This window comes from Babylonia areolata, chromosome 17, assembly GCF_041734735.1.
Source record: "Babylonia areolata isolate BAREFJ2019XMU chromosome 17, ASM4173473v1, whole genome shotgun sequence".
Classification (NCBI taxonomy): Eukaryota; Metazoa; Mollusca; class Gastropoda; order Neogastropoda; family Buccinidae; genus Babylonia; species Babylonia areolata.
The window spans coordinates 17258736-17276554 of record NC_134892.1 but is presented as its reverse complement, the minus strand read 5'-3'; the positions used below and the strand labels follow the sequence as shown (position 1 = coordinate 17276554).

Here is a 17819-nt window from a genome sequence, read left to right as displayed (position 1 = left end):
GATCTTGTCATGTCTGACTTGAACCACTCATGTCTTTATCAGACTTGATCCTGTCATGTCTGACTTGATCCCATCCTATCAGACTTGATCCAATCATGTCTTTATCAGACTTGATCCAATCATGTCTTTATCAGACTTGATCCAGTCCTTCCTTTTTTCTTCTTTTTTTTTTTTTTTTCCTTCAAATCCAAGGTATAATATTGTAAGCAACCATATTCTCCGGCTTAATATTTGTATTCTTTTGAAAACAAATACACAAACAAAAACAAACATATAATAAAGATATACGTGTAAAGGGAGAGGGTAAAAAGGGGTAGGGGTGACCAATCATCTCCTCCACCTTCTGCATTTTCACCTGCTTGTGTTCTCTCACTCCATCACCTGACAGACCCTGTTTCTCTGTACACACTGCTTGAACTCCCACTGAATTATCACTTTACTGCTTGATAGTATAAACTTGAACTCTTTCACTACCATAGGTGACTTAAGTTGACCAGACAGTGGTGCACTGTAGGCTGTACAGGGCACTTTTGTTGACATCGAGGGGTCATGTTGACAAGCATTTTTCACATTGTAACAAAGCTGGACAGCTGCAGCCAGTTTCCTGCCAATAGAACAATGACTAACCTTTGCCCCCTGACCTAGTTTGAAGTCAGCAAGTCCGTTGTGTTGTTCTGACATGAGCTGAAGCCTGTGACTGAGATCATCATTTCTGAAATGTTTGGAGTTGGGGAGTGTTTTTCACACAGAAACTTGGTGGTGAAAGAGTTAAAAGGAGAATGAGTGACTGGTAGATATGTATGATAAAAAGTGTGATTGTTATTACAGATAGTACATACAATGACATAATAATGTGCAGTTACAGTGACATTTTGTAGAGTGCTAAATTACTATGATCCTTTATGTTCACTGAGATAGAACCATAGTCATGATAGTGTGAGCTGATGCCAGTTTGTGGTATGATGGTTTGCAGCTGGGGGACAGCAACCCCTTTCTGATGGGTGACAGTTGCCAGCCCCAGGCCACAGACAAACTGCGTTCCTTCTGTGACAACATTGACCAGGTCAGGAGGACATGGGATATCTCGCCTGTCTCTGTTCGTGATTTCTTTTTTTTTTTTCTTTTTCATGGTGGCTTTTAATGTGTGTTCTGCATGACACACTTGTGTTGTTGTCAGTTCTGGATAACTGAATATGGTATGTTTCAGTTTTTTGTTAAAAGGATAAAATCTTGATCACTACATACTTATTGTGTACATACTCCAAGAAGGCCTAGATTCCCTTACCATCTGGGAGAAACAGAGGGCCATGCAATTCAACCTGCAAAAGTGCTCCACCTTGAGTGTCAGGCGAAGGAGGAAAAAGATTATACCAAACTACCAACTCCATGGCCATCCACTGGAAAAATCAACACCACAAAATATCTTGGTGTGAACATCCAAGAAGACCTGCGCTGGGGATCCCACATCATTTCTACAACTAACAAAGTCAACAGGACCTGAGGCTTTGATCGGCGCAACCTAAGATAGGAAAGAAGAAAACTAAGGAAACTGCATACAAAGCCCTTGTTCAACCCATCCTTGAGTATGCTGCATCTGTGTGGGATCCCAGTATAGCCAGTGACATCCAGGCCATCGAAAAGGTCCAGTGCTGCGCAGCAAGATGGGTCACAAACCAACATCGACAGACGTCTTGGGTCAGCTCCATCCATAGCTCTCTCAACTGGTACCCCTGGCAAGTCCGATGGAAAAAAGGTTTTACAAGTTCCGCCATGGTCTCATCTCCATCAATGCAGTCTGCCTGCCAAGACCATCAAACAGTAGGCTGAGCTCCAGAAAAAACACCACCTGCAACTATGACATCCCTGCCTGCAGAATACAGTACAAACAGATGTCTTTTTTTCCCTGCACCATCCCAGAATGGAACACACTGCCCCAGGAGGTTGTCACAGTTGGACTGCTTCAAGTTCAGACTGGCCTCTTGCCTGTGAAACAACAGAGAGGTTTAACCCTCTCCCCCCACCCCCAACACTTCTCTTTTGTCAACCCCTGTCTACCAGCAAGCACCCCACACCCCATCCCTTTTTTTTTCTCCACTGGTAAGTAGTGTCCTACAAGGCTGGGGCTGTGCGAGACGGATGAATTCCCGGGGACCGCTATGGTAGCCGGATTGGCCTAGCTGGAGATGCGAACACACCAGTGGACAGTGTCCCATCTCCCCTATCAATTAATAGCACATCCGTCAGTATCAGAATCGGTATCAGTAGCTCAAGGAGGCGTCACTGCGTTCAGTCAAATCCATATACGCTACACCACATCTGCCAAGCAGATGCCTGACAAGCAGCGTAACACAACGTGCTTAGCCAGGCCTTGAGAAAACATCTCCAGGCAGACCAGTTAAACTGTGCCCAACAGTAACCTCCTACAAAACGACAATTTTTCATCAACATACTGATGTTGGTTGTCAAGTGGAAGAAAGAAGAAGAAGAAGAACTTTTAGACTGGCTTATTGTTTGCTCAAAGTCACTTCCATATATCCTCCGTTTACCCCATTTCAAAAGGTATTGAGTTTCTTTTTTTCGTTTTTTTGCTTTTAATATTGAACAAGAAATTAGAGATGAAGCCTTCATGGTCCACATGTAATTCCTACAGATTAAAAAACTGCAAGAATGAAATTGAAAATCTGGGTGGTGGGGAAGGAAGGGAAGGGAGTATGGGGGTCTCTTCCAGTTCTTACATAGATACATAGGCCTTTCGATCCAAATCATACTTTCTCTCACCATTAGAAATGAGTTTTTGTCAAACCAAAACTTGTATGCTGGAGACTGAACAATTTCATCTTGCTATTGCAGCCTATGGCAATCGACATTTCATTGTTTTCCTATTATAACACAAATTTCCAGTTTCAGTACATCATAACAGAATCACCAAACACATATTCAGGCCTAACAATAATCAGTCCAGTCAACAAGTCCCATTCTTTCCTCAAACTTTTGATAGGTAGATCGATGCTTTCTCCCACTTAATGTATATCTAAATCAAAATTTCAAACTTTCCTGTTTTCATAATGACTTTGTTAGGTCATAACAAACACTCCGCACAAATAACAATTTTTAGTAATCTCCTGTTTTAGGATTATTTTCTTTAGTATTAACAATTAAAGTTCTGCAATTAGACAATGACATTTTGTAAACCACAAGGTACCAATATCAGGATCAATCCCAGGACCTGTGTACACTAAGTCCACTGCTTTAACCATCTGGTCTTGTTGACATTAAAAAGTATATATACTGATTGTAGCGTCAGATCATTTAGCTGTGTCCAAAACTCTGAATGGTTAGTTTGACATGGCTGGATTATGAAAATACCATTTAATGAGCATTTGTCAGGCAGAAGACACCTTTTTTCTTGATAATGCTTTGCTAACATGTGGAACGTGCATGACAAGGGGGTTGAATCATATGCAAAAAAAAAAAAAAAAAAAAGGCGTTGAAAACTTTGTCCAGAAAAAGAGAGTGGCCCCCAGTCAGTGGATTTACACAAATGTGCAAGCTGTGCTTATGATACGAACAGCTATAATGATGGAGAAGGATCTCTCTTGTCTGATGATTGGTTTGAATATGAAGGTGAATGACAATGACAGTGATGAAACTGACAGCCCATCTGATGGTAATTCAGTCTGTCTATCCAGTCAGACAGCGTTTCTGAGCAAGTGGCTATGACTGACAGAATACGTGCAGCGAGTGTTGGAAGAGGGGGAGGAGAGGGAGAGGAGTGATGTAAAACGATAGGTCTAATCCCAGCCAGAGGGTGTGGAGGTGGGTGTGGCAGGGTGTGGCAGTTGGACATCTGTGAATTATCATTTCAATGCATACGGCCGGAAATAGACAACAGCCAGTGCTCCACAATTTTCATGAAACGTGGGGTTGAATTACACTGGACGTAAAACTCGTGCTTTTTGTTTTTAATGCTTTTTGTCACTGAATCAGATGGTTTACTTGTTTGAAGAGGCCCACGTGCAACTTGAAGGGAGTGAACGTCATCAAAGAACTTCACCCTCTAACTAGGGAAAGCTCTTAGCTGTCAAAAAGCTTGCCTGCTCAGTTTCTGAGAATGTCATTGACTTTTTACATTGACAGTACCAGCCCAGCATTGAAAGCCTGCTGATCCAGTGCCAGCTACCTGGACAGGACACGTTGTCCACATGACAGACAGCAGGATCCCGAAGATGCTATTGTTTGGCCAGCTGAAGGAAGGCCACCGCAAACTTGGAAGACCCTGCAAGCGCTTCAAGGACACCTTGAAGACAAACCTCAAAGCCTGTGACATAGACATCGCTTCCTGGGAAACTAATGCCCTTGACCACTCTCACTGGAGGATGCTGTGCTCTAGTGGCATAAAGATGTTTGAAAACAAGAGAACGCTGGCCATTAAGGAGAAGCATGAGCGAAGGAAGCAGGGCTCAACTTCTGGAGACGTTTTCCATTGCAACACCTGTGGGAAGTGCTGCGCATCCAGAATCGGCCTCTTCTCCCATACACACACATACATACACACACCGACAGATAATCCTGCCTACCTACTCATCCGTCGGTCCAACGGGAGACTCCATCATCATCACCCGCATTTGTCATTGTTGGGACTGTGATTCACTTACATATCTACATGAGTTGTGATTTGTTTTCATAAACTTACACTTATAGCATGTTCATGGGGGGTGCTGGGGGGGGGGGGGGGGAGAGCCCAGATTCAGAATCTACATTCATTTTCCTTCACAAAAATGTTTACTTTCTTTCTGCATCTCCCATAGTATTTGAACTAGAAATTTTAAAGATTTATTACCCCCAAATCTTCAAAATTTCCTGGCAAGGGGAGAGCACTTTTCTTTACAAAATTCTCTGGCACTCAGCTGTTTAATTAAAACCAAGACTGTCTTCTTTTTCAGTTTGGAAAGAGAAGACCTGATTCTATCAGTCCCCACCGACTGTAGCAGCTTCACAGAACACTTCTGTTGTCATTTTATTGGCCTCCTAAACTGTAGAATAGTCATTGAACTGATGGAAAGATTTATATCATTACTTAGCAGCACTTCTTTGAACATTAAGTGTTACCCCATTTCTTAATTTTCTTAAAGCAATCATTTAATCAGTTTGTGTTTCCTTGACAACACTCACTGGTTCTGCTTGTGGATTATCTGACACAACCAATGTTACAGGATTATGTACATCAGAAAATAGTGCATCAAATGGCTCTACTTGTAGATCTGGTACACCGCATAGCAATTAAAGCATACGAACCAGTAATCAGTGAGAGAGCATACATTACTAGATACAGCACTGATTTCTTTATCACAGCCAACTCTCCCATTATATAGAAGCCACAAGTAAGAAACAAGTCAGATGAACACACTTTAAAGCCAAGAAAAGCATAGCTGTGAACAGCGTTTGACTGGCCAGAGCAGGGTGGACTTTGCTGACTGTCTTCTTTGAGTTGGTCCCCAAAATTTGGCCAGAGTAAACAGACAGGCCTAGTTTGCATTAGTTTGACATAGAATAGAACAGAATAGAGTATGTCTTTATTACCAAGTGTAGCGGGGTCACAAGGAATATTGGGGGGGATAGTACATAACAAAATATGAACATAAATCGAAAATCATACACAAACACAGATACAGTAGAAATTAGGATACTTTCTAGTGCATATCAATATAAAAACTTATGCATACTCACACATGCACGCACTGCACACACACACACACACACACACACACACACAATCTAATATCACTGATAGTGAAAAGACGCTAAACTAAAGAACACACACACACGCGCGCGCGTTTGAACAGAAGCTGCATATTACATGTGGATGGGGCTGATGACATGGAACTGCAGAACATGTAAGATCATTCAGGTGTGACCAAGACACTCAACCAAAGTGCAGAACATGTCAGATCATTCAGGTGTGACTGAAACACTCAACCAAAGTGCAGAATATGTCAGATTATCAACTCATTTCGGATGATGGAATGCTGTAGCATTCCTGGCGTAAGATAGCGTTCCGGACGACAGAACACTATAGCATGGTGGTTTCGACAATTAGAAATTTTTCCACATTTTCCTCATGGTGTTGCATAACAATTGCAGCTACACCGGACATTGCGAACGTGTCATGGGTGGAATGGAAAGTTTCTTCATTAGATTCCGTAACATCATACTCCACAGTGAGCCAGCGAGTTCAGGACCCCACATGACAAGCTAATCTGCATGCATATCGAAAATGGCATCGCAGGCGATACAAGTGGAAATTTTTGGAGCAAACTAGATCACGACAGCGGCTTTTACCACTGCTGAAGTGATTGAAATGCTTCAAACTGAAGATTTCAGCATCGACGAGGATGATGAAGATGTTGAATAAAGTATCTGCATTGAAGAAAGCTGCCAGCAAGAAGTTACTGATAGTGACTCAGCTTCTGAAAGCAGTGAAGAGGGAGGGGGATGGGTGTTCACATGAAGTGACGAGAGGGGTCAGTGGGTCAGGTTCAGTGAGTTTCATTCAGTTACTTTATGTTTTGTATTTTTTTCTATTTTTTTTCCTAAATGTAACAAATGGGTTGTCTGCAGGGAAGAATAAGGGAGAAAACTATTCGTCCAGAGTGAGTTAAGTTGTGACTGAAACACTCAACCAAAGTACAGAATATGTCAGATCATTCAGGTGTGACTGAAACACTCAACCAAAGTGCAGAATATGTGAGATCATTCAGGTGTGACTGAAACACTCAACCAAAGTACAGAATATGTCAGATCATTCAGGTGTGACTGAAACACTCAACTAAAGTGCAGAATATGTCAGATCATTCAGGTGTGACTGAAACACTCAACCAAAGTGCAGAACATGTCAGATCATTCAGGTGTGACTGAAACACTCAACCAAAGTGCAGAACATGTCAGATCATTCAGGTGTGACTGAAACACTCAACCAAAGTGCAGAACATGTCAGATCATTCAGGTGTGACTGAAACACTCAACCAAAGTGCAGAATATGTCAGATCATTCAGGTGTGACTGAAACACTCAACCAAAGTGCAGAACATGTCAGATCATTCAGGTGTGACTGAAACACTCAACCAAAGTGCAGAACATGTCAGATCATTCAGGTGTGACTGAAACACTCAACCAAAGTGCAGAACATGTCAGATCATTCAGGTGTGACTGAAACACTCAACCAAAGTGCAGAACATGTCAGATCATTCAGGTGTGACTGAAACACTCAACCAAAGTGCAGAACATGTCAGATCATTCAGGTGTGACTGAAACACTCAACCAAAGTGCAGAACATGTCAGATCATTCAGGTGTGACTAAGACACTCAACCAAAGTGCAGAACATGATCCACCTGGTTTGTAAGTGCAGTAGTGTGCACACTTAAGCTGCAAAGGGCCTTCTCTTGACAGTTCTCTCCAGTTGACTGTTTGGCAGCAGGCAAGTGAACGGTAAGACAAGAAAAAGAAGTATGACAAGAAAAAGATGGGTGAACAGTATGGTAAAAAAAAAAAAGATGGGTTTCAATAGTTTGCATGCACTGTTTGCCTTCATGTTTTCTTCATCAGTTGGATCATGTCAGAGATCTTCTTTCTTTCTTCTTCCTGATTCTCGACCAACATCGACTTGCTGATGACTGCTGTAGTTGATGCAGGCTGGGTATTTTAGTGTCTCCATAATCCACCAGATACTGACAGGGATAACAGAATCTTTAATGTGCATATTTGATATTTTAGAGATGTAGATCCTTTCCCAGAGGTAGTGATTGGAAGAAATGATTATGCAGAATGGGTGTGTCAAAAAAGATTATGCAAAGTGGATATGTCAGTTGTGCCACATGTTGCATACATTTATGACTTCATAATTCTGTATTTCTTTTCTTTGTTTTCTTCTTCTTTGTCATCTGTAAACCATGCAAGGGAAACCTATTCCTGCCAAGGAAGAAGACTTTGATTTGCTATATCAGTGTTTGTGAGCTCATGGACAGATGGAAGTCCATGACCTTTTGCTGGTGGTCCATTTCAGATTGTCAAAGGAGAGAGGACCCAAGTTCACATCATCTTGGATGATCCTGCTGGTAATAGTTACATACAGGTAGGTACTGGAGTCAGAATGTCTGTGGTGTGAATGAAACAAGTGTTGAGGCTAAGGCAAATCAGGAGGGAGCCACAACAGTGCAAGGTTACCTAGATATTCTGGAAATCCGAAATTTTAAGTCTGTTCGAGTGCTTTTAGGTTTGCAGATCCAGTTTAGTTAAATTACTGATTTAAAGCACAACAATAAAAAATCTTTTTCGTGATGGAAAAACTTGAAAATCTTGACAGGCTGCTTTTATGAGCATGATGAATATGTGGTTGCATCAATTCGAAACGTTTCAAATGACGGATTTGATTTCACTGGACTGATTAACTTGAGCAAAAGCTGAGTTTTGTATGCAGATTACTTTTTTTTTATGTTACATACCAGTTTTTTTACATTTGGATTTTACATACAGGCAGTAGCAATATTCAGATTTGTGGTGTTTTGGGTTGGTATTGTTTTGGTGGAGTTTGTTTTTGTCTGTTTTTGTTTTCATCAGTTCACAATAAGAATTAAAAATGTACATTCTTTTGTGTTCATTGGCCTTAACCCTTACGCAGCTTCAGGCAGTGAACGCTGACAGCATTGGCTTGCTTACCACTGGAGACAACACTAGTGTACTTCTGCAGACAGAAGATCAAATACTCACGTTAAAGATCCAGTAATCCATGTCAGTGTTAGGTGGGTTATGGAAACAAGAACATACCCAGCATGCACACTCCCAAAAACAGAGTATGGCAAAAACAGTCATACATGTAAAACCCCACTGGTGTACATACGGGTGATGAGCGTTTACATGAAGCTCGTGATTATCTTTACAATGATGGAAGACCTCCACAATTTGATATGTAATAATAGGATTTAGAAATAATTAACTCACTTAACTCACCAGTTTCCCCACAAATGACCCATTTGTATAGGTAAGAAATAAAATCGCCCCCCAAAAAAGTTATAATTTATTAACTGAAAACTTTCAAACTGATCAGTAACATAACGAGTTAGTTGGGGACAAAATATATAATTTCCTCCCTTATACTATCATACAGTGAGATGATGAATGTATCCATATTTTTTGTTAAAAATTTGCACACACTGATGACTTGGATATCCAGGAAAGCACACAGAGTCAGAAACAGATTCAGTTCAGCACGTTATATAGCCACGATAGCACCCCTGTGTCTAATTCTGTTATCTGACTTGTGGCTGAGAAGAAACTGGGTCAGACGCCATTGTTGACATGCACTGTTGACGTGAACCAGTCTCCCAGAAAATAACTCTCCTGGTTGCAAGCACTGCAACACACTCTGCATTTGTTGTCACAGTGGAGAGTGGAAAGGTCAGTTAAGATATTCTTAGCTTATAATGTCATTATGCAGATTAGGTGCCCAGTCCAAAAATTCAAAACCATCTAAAGCCGCAATCGGGCTCCTTCATCCAAAACGGTTGTACACAGTAGGGACTTGCCCTTTGTCCGGAGTTAGTTAGTTAATCCTTTTCCAATATTTTACCACAAAACGATATCACACAGGACAAGAACTTCAACCAGAACAGTGTTAAGTTCCAAGGCCAACAAATTTTTTTGTATGGATATCGTGTGTGACTGGGAGGCCCCCACACATTACAGGCTTAATTTCTCCAATACAGAGAAAATGGTGGCCCATTCTCACAAGGCGGGTTTTTGTTGGTACAGAGCCATAGTCTCATGTGGCGCATGTGTGACTTGAATGTGTGCCAAGGTTTGGGGTGGCTGTGTGTGTGTTGGCAGATAGCCAATGTCTCATGCAATGTGTGTGGTTTGGATGTGTCCCAAGGGGTGCCAAAAGAAGTTTGAGGTCTGTGTGTGTGTGTGTGTGTATAAAATAGCTGGATATTTGTCAGTGCTTTCCTCATTGCACTAAACACTTACAATGCGTGTGTAACACACTTAGTCCTCAACTCACAATAATGCACAATAAACATATATGTGCGTATAAACTCGTACGTACAATACATACATACATACATACATACATACATACATACATACATACATGCATGCATGCATCCATACATACATACATACATACATACATACTTATCCCTGATAAGAGGCTCTGTCAGGCCGACCGAATATTTTCCCTCACCACATAGAACACCCTTCTGTGGATACTAACAAAACCCTGTCTCGCGTGCACCTCGGGGATCAGCTGCATAGCACGAGACATAAATTCAGATCCCCAAAACCCCAAAACAGGCGTGGCAAAAGAGGTGGGAAAAGATTGTGCTTAGGTAGCAGAATGACAAAAGCAGAGCGGCTGTCAAAGAAATTCTTCAGAATCGGCAGTTGGAATTGTTCCAGCGCGAGAATGAGAATCTCAACAATTGAGAAACTGGCATATGATTTTTACATTTTATGTCTCCAAGAGACCAGGACAAGTGTAGACAGACCAATACATTTTGAGAATTTCACAGTCTTTCAAAGGAATGAAGTAAGAGGAGTAGCAATCATACTGAACAAAAACCTAAAAAACAAAGTTTCCACCATAAATCTAGAGAAATGGTGTAGCAACTCATGTGAACTAGTGGGGGTGCGTCTTGAAAAACCTGATGGAATTCACAAAAGCATCATGCTCATCAATGCCTATGTTCACCCAGGAACCTGCACAATAAAAGAGGATTGAGCCTTTTTAGAGGAAATAGAGAACGAATTTGGAGACTCAGTCATTATCTGTGGAGACCTTAATGCAAGATCGAAGTTACGGGACCAGCGGAACACCAATCCACAAGGACTCGCACTTGAAGGAATGATAGGGGAAATTCTTCTTAGCCCATTAACAACCACATCCCCAACTCGCCTTGGAACAAGACAAGGGGACAGTGATAGTGTGATCGACATCGCTCTAACGTCTCCAAAATTCAGAGCAGAAATGAATGCAGAGACACTTCCACACCAAGGCAGTGACCACCTCCCGGTAGTTTTCAGTCTACAGAAACTGTCAGATAAACCCTGTGTGAAACCGCCTGATCCATTTCAGTATGAAACCAAAGAGACAACCGTCATCGAAAAATTAAGACGCAGAAGAAACAAAAGAACGGCACTGAACAGGATGCAAACTATTCAGCCCCCATGGTGGAATACCGACACAGAGAGCCAGGATAGAAAAACATGCGGCTGTCAAACTTTGGCAAAAAGAGAGAACAAAACCATCATCTCAAAGATATTGAAACAAAGATGAAAGAAAAAACTAAACAGTTTGAAGTCATTGCTCAAGAGGCCAAAAATGACAAGTGGAAACAGTTTTGCGAGGCACTCAGTTATGACACAACATTGACAGAGTTCTGGCAATTTTATCGTCACATGGAAAGGAAAACGTGCACAACAACAACCCCAGACATGTTAGACACTGACGGAACCAAGCTTAAGACAAACGAAGAAAAAGGATCCGCCCTGCTCAAACGTTTCATACAACAGAGCGATCAAAGAAACTTAGATGAGAAAAAGAAATATGTTCAGGAGTTAAACCAAACCCTTATGCAGATTGGACCTGATGATGACTTGACAATAGATGATCTAAACAAAGCAATAGTTATATGCAAGAAAGAATCGGCTCCTGGCCCAGACAAAGTTCGCTACTCGGACATCAAGGAGCTATCGGAAGAAGACAGAAGCAAACTTTTCAATCTGTATCAAAACAGTTTCCACAATGGACATGTGCCGGAGGACTGGACACACAGCTTCTTAAAACCCATACCAAAACCAGGAAAGGACCATCGTCAGGTAAGCAGCTACCGGATCCTAACCATGCAAAACATTGCTGGAAAGTTCATGGAACGCATGATAGCCAGGAAACTTGCAAGGGATCTTGAACACAGGCACATTCTCCCTTCAGATCAAGGTGGTTACAGAACAGGCAAGTCCACATGGACTTTTGCATATGAAGTGTATGAAGGATTTCAAAGAAAAGAAGAAACACTAGCAGTAGCAATCGACCTTGAAGATGCCTACAATAAAGTCCAGTTTGCGCACCTCATGGAGCTGCTACTAAGGTATGGAGTAAGTTTGACACTGACAAGATGGATAGCAGCAGCGCTTCAGGAAAGAACCATCGTCCTACACCTCGGAGATTGGATGTCTGCACCTTCTAAACTATCCATGGGACTGCCACAAGGGTCTCTGCTCTCTCCTGTCCTCTACAATGTCTACACGAAGGGCCTTGCAGACTTAAACAACAATGGAATAGCTTGGGTGCTTACTCTTGCGGATGATGGCCTGGTCTTCAAAACTTCGAAAGATGCTCAGGAAAGAACTAAAGCCGTCCAGAAACAACTAAACAATATTGCTCAATGGTGCAAAGACACAGGATCTTCCATCAATCCAGCGTAAGCCCAAACGTTGCTGTGCACCCTCAACAACAGAGCCGCGAGCAAATCACCACCACCTGTGTCATTTGATGGGATTCAGATCGAGAAAACTGAATGCCTACGCTACCTAGGAATACACTTCGACAGGATGCTGACCTTCAGAAAACATACGGAAAATACTGTTCCCAAATGCAAAAAGGGCCTTTCAGTCTTAAAAGCAATGGCAACCAAAGTTATTGAACAATGCCACCTCTTCCTGCTATACCAATCACTCGTCCTCAGTGTGATCGACTACGGACTTGGGCTAACAACACCATCTCAAAGCAACCTCCTAAAATTAGAAAGAGTTCAAAATGAAGCTATGAGGCCGATCCTTGGAACAACAAAAGACACGCCCACAGAAACCATGCGATACCTGCTTGACCTTCCTTCAGTGCAGGCCAGAAACAAGTTAGAACAGGTTAAGACCTACTTCAAAGCATTAGAAAACCCTCAAAACCCACTGCATGACGCAGTCAAAGAACCAAAAGGCAGCTGTCTAGGACGAGGAAGATCATGGATGGGGCAAGCAGAAGACACAGTCCAGCTAGTATGCCGACTACAAGACCTGAAAGAAACAAAAGAATGGGAGAAAAACCCCGAAAACCTCAACCATCTATTCAACACAGCCATTTCACCCACTCCAGGAAGACATTGTCGGGAATGGCCAGAGGGCAAAACTGATGCGGAAGTGAAGCTAGTGTTACTCATAGAAGAAAACAGTAAAGAAGAGGACATCATCATATACACAGATGGCTCAGTCACCAAAGACCAATCCGGTTGGGGATTCACTGCGAAACAAAATGGAAAAACAATTTGGGAAGAGAATGCTGCCTACAAAGTCACAACCTCCAGCCTAACGATGGAAGTTGAAGCTGTGACACATGCCCTCCAGTGGCTAACGTCCATCCATATGCCCGGAAACTAACATGCCATGATTCTAACCGACTCAATGAACCTCATACAGAAAATTGAAAATGGAATGGGAAGCCCAGAGTGGCATAAGGCAATGCGCAACTTTCAGATTAAAAAACTCACATGGTCATTCTGCCCGGGACATGCAGGTGTTAAGGGAAATGAGCGAGCTGACAGACTTGCTGGTAATGCAACACCAACGAGTGGCCTACATCTAGGAAAATCGGAAATCCTCAGAAAAGTCAAAGAATATCAAAAAGAACAGGTACAAGGCCATCACACCATCGATTGCCTCAAAGAAATAAAACCAGAGAGAGGGAGCGGCCGTAAGTCTAACATGAAAGGAAGAGCACGATGCTTTGCAAATCAAACAAATATCGGCATCATTTCCAAACCAACATTGCGCAAATTTCTTCAAAACGGAACAGAGTCTCTGTGGGCTTTTCCAAATACAACAGACTGAGCAACACACTAGACACCACGTTCTTGGCATCGGATCTTTTCCCATTCCTCTTGCGGCCAAATAGTGGCAGCCTCTGTGCGTGTGTGTATGTGAGGGTCTGTGTGTTTGAGTGCGTTTGTGCATGCGCGAGGGTGTAAGTGTACACAAGTGTCAGCAGAGTTCTGTGCACGTGTGTATGTTTGTGTGTGTGTGTGTGAGGGGGAGGTGGGGGTGCCGGGGGGAGGGGGGGTAGAGGATGAGGTATGTGAGTGTATGCATGCCTACACTGTTGGAGCAACGGGATATTGGAACGTGCGGGTGTGTATATATACATCTTTGTATATATATATGTGTGGGGTTGGGGGTGGGGGATATGGGCGTATGTGGGCGTTTGTGTGTGTGTGCTTGTACAAGTAAGTGTTCATCTGTGTGTGTGTGTGTGTGTGTCGTGGAAGCTGCGATACGTAGCCTAGAAATGAGTGTGTGGAGGAGGGGTACAGGAGGTGCAGAGTAATGTGTGTGTGTATGTGTGTGTTGGGGCTCATGTACGTTTATGTGTATTTGACTGTGCTTTCATATCTGTGAAACTGCATGTTTGGCGCATATCAGTTATGCATGTGTGGGTGTATGTGTGTCTTCATGTTCTACATTTATTTGCTTATTTATCATCATTGTTGTCTTATTTATTTCTTTATTATTATTATGACAACTACCTTTTTTTTCATATTATAATTATTATTTATTATCTATTTATGTATTTATTTACTTATTTATGTACGCTTTTCTATTATTTATTCACCTTTTTTTTTTCCTCAAGGCCAAAGCACGTTGGGCTACGCCGCTGGTCAGGCATCTGCTTGGCAGATGTGTAGCGTATATGGATTTGTCCGAACGCAGAGACGCCTCCTTGAGCTACTGAAACTGAGACATACATACAAACACTCGACGCACACACAATACAGCATTACAAATATACCTGCACAATCAACTAACTACTTTCATGTATGAAAGAGGGTCTAGAGGAAATGCTGCTGGAAGAGGAAAGTCATGAGGTTAGAGTTAAAAGAAGGCAGTGAGGGGCTGTGACGGACGTGGTGAGGCAAAGAGTTCCATTTTTGAACAGCAGATGATGAAAAGGCTCGAACACCATGCTGTTCTCTTTGTATTTTGGGATGCAGAAAATTTTATCATCGGCAGCAGAGTGAAGAGAATGGGGGGGGGGGGGGGGGGGGGGGGGGATATATGTAAGGGACTTGATGAAGATTAAAACTGGGGACAATTTGGAGGCTTAGATCTTGGTGAGCCAGCAGCCCTGAAGTACAGCAACCACATGTCTCAGTCATCATCCTGCACAGGTAGCTGACCTAGTTTCAAACCAGCAGGCTGGCTGAAAGGAAAGTGGCGTTAGCTTTAATGTATTTAGGCTGTTCAGATAAATGCTATAAAAAGTACATACATATATATTAAATATCTTTTCAGAGCCTGACTGCTCCTGACCCTGACCCTCAGATGGTTGTGGAAGTTTACGAACGGGACTGGGACCAGAATGAGGCTTTGGGGCTCAATGACATGAAGACAGAGAACTATCAACAGAGCTGACACTGTGGCGCTGGACACCTGTAAACACAGCTATGGTCATTTTGGTCGACAGTCATGGACACCTGTTAACACTGCTATGGTAATTTTGGTACACAGTCATGGACACCTGTTAACACTGCTATGGTCATTTTGGTAATAGTCATAGACACCTGTTAACACTGCTATTGTAATTTTGGTCAACAGTCATGGACACCTGTTAACACTGCTGTGGTAATTTTGGTACACAGTCATGGACACCTGTTAACACCGATTTGGTAATTTTGGTAGAGTCATGGACATGTATTAACACTGCTATGGTAATTTTGGTAGACAGTCATTGGCACCTGTTAAAACTGCTATTGTAATTTTGGTCAACAGTCATGGACACCTGTTAACACTGCTATGGTGGTTTTGGCAGTTGTGGGGGAGAGCTGGGACTTGAGGTGTTACATCATGAATTAAAGATCATTAAAGAAACAACCACAGTGTTTTTTGGCTAACATGTGTTTTTAATTGTCTGTGTTTTTGTAAGGGTATGCGTGTGTGTGTGTGTGTCTGTGGTCAACTTTGATATATTAATTTTATCTGAAAATATTTTGTAAATCAACACCAAATTTGGCTTAAAGATAGGAGAAAATATCTGTTCCTTCCACACAATTTGATTTTGACAATGCATTTTTGGGAAGGGCACAAAAATGTGTGAAGAATGTTCCACAATCTGAGTTATGTTACCGATACTTTTTCATAAAACTTTTTATCTAACATATGGACAGGCGCAGTTGCCAAGTGGTTAAAGCATTGGACTTTCAACTTGAGAGTCCCGGGTTTGAATTTCGGTAACAGCACCTGGTGGTGGTGGGTAAAGGGTGGAGATTTTTCCAATCTCCCAGGTCAACATATGTGCAGACCTGCTTGTGCCTGAACCCCCTTCATGTGTATACGCAAGTAGATCAAATACGCACGTTAAAGATCCTGTAATCCATGTCGGTGTTTGGTGGGTAATGGAAACAAGAACATACCCAGCATGCACACCCCAGAAAACGGAGTATGGCTGCCTACATGTCAGGGTAAAAACAGTCATACATGTAAAAGCCTACTCCTTTACATGAGAGTGAACATGGGAGTTGCAGCCCATAAATGAAGAAGAAGAATCTGAAATACTAACAGTGATAAATTGCAGTTATTTTAACTTTTAGATAAAATAATAACTGCTGCTTAATATGAAAGATACAACTGACTTGTAAATCTGCAAGTAATTTATCAGTTGCATCATCAATTAAACCTGACCAAAAAGCACCATTCTACACTTAACAAGAACTGAAATGGGAACTATACCGGTTTCTCCAAGCAACATATTTGACATAGTGTTCCAGTGTAAATGGAAAAGTTTTTTCAGAAACTTCATTTGCGGTTTTTCTAGTACATTAAGATTCTCATATCCCCATATTTCACATCCATATAACGGAACGGGTATAAACATTTTCTGATACATGTCTTAAAGTGAAAGGATAGTTCCTGCTTTCTTGCAGTTTGTAACAACAAAAACATTGCCCTATGTGTGTGGTCATATGCTCTCTTTTTAGCTAGAAAGATTTTAAGAACGTTCCAGTCCTACTGAATATTTTTGGTTTGTATCTTTCATTGCTGATGATGGCTCCCATGTAGGTGAACAGTTTCTGGCTTCTGTCCCTGTACTGTGATGTCAGCAGTGATGGTGGTGTTGTGGCTGGCCATCAGTTTGTTTTTTTCTTCACCGATTTCCATGTCATATCTTGTGGATGTTTCATCCAGTCTGTTAATAAGCTGGGTGAGGTCTTGTTCACTACCAGCTGCTGATGTCATCTGTGAAGTGAAGGTTCATGGTGGTTCTTCTTCCAATGCTGACATAATCTTTGAGCGCATCAGTCATGATACATTCCAGGAATATGTAGACCAACAGGGGAGACAGAAGAAAGCCCTGACAGACTCCACTTAAGTGTGAAACCAGTCTTCATTAGCACTTTAGTTAGTATCAAACTGGTCGCTTTGGAGTATAGTTGCTGGATGGTGTTAAGCCTGTTTTTTGTGGGTTTTTTTCATTTTGGCCCATAGTGCTTCCAAACTGTCAAACGCCTTCTTGAAGTATACAAAGATGTAGTCTTTCCCCCTGATGTTGGAGGTGTTTTTCACAAAGGGTACCCAAGTTAAAGATCTGTTCAATGTTACTTCCGCCTTTGTGGAATCCAGCCTGTTCTTCAGCAATTAGGATGTCAATTACTGCCTCTCCAACATGTTTCCAAAAGTTGTCAAAGGATGTTATTGATGCCTGCAGCCTTGCCACATTTTGCTAAACACAACAATGCACAAGCAAATACCACCCATGGATACAATCACACAACAAAAATGAAGAC

The 17819-nt window shown here is 41.9% G+C and overlaps 1 protein-coding gene across 1 annotated transcript in view; it reads left to right on the top strand.

The window, feature by feature from the left end:
- LOC143291417 (zinc finger protein ZPR1-like) overlaps positions 1-15929 on the top strand; it is a 65762-nt gene extending 49833 nt beyond the window's left edge. Inside the window, exons 12-14 of the mRNA XM_076601257.1 lie at positions 974-1063; positions 8060-8128; positions 15331-15929. Coding sequence (XP_076457372.1) covers positions 974-1063; positions 8060-8128; positions 15331-15450 — 279 coding nt within the window. The 3' untranslated portion in view covers positions 15451-15929. The remainder of the gene's footprint in view (positions 1-973; positions 1064-8059; positions 8129-15330) is intronic.
- The last annotated feature ends 1890 nt before the right edge of the window (positions 15930-17819 follow it).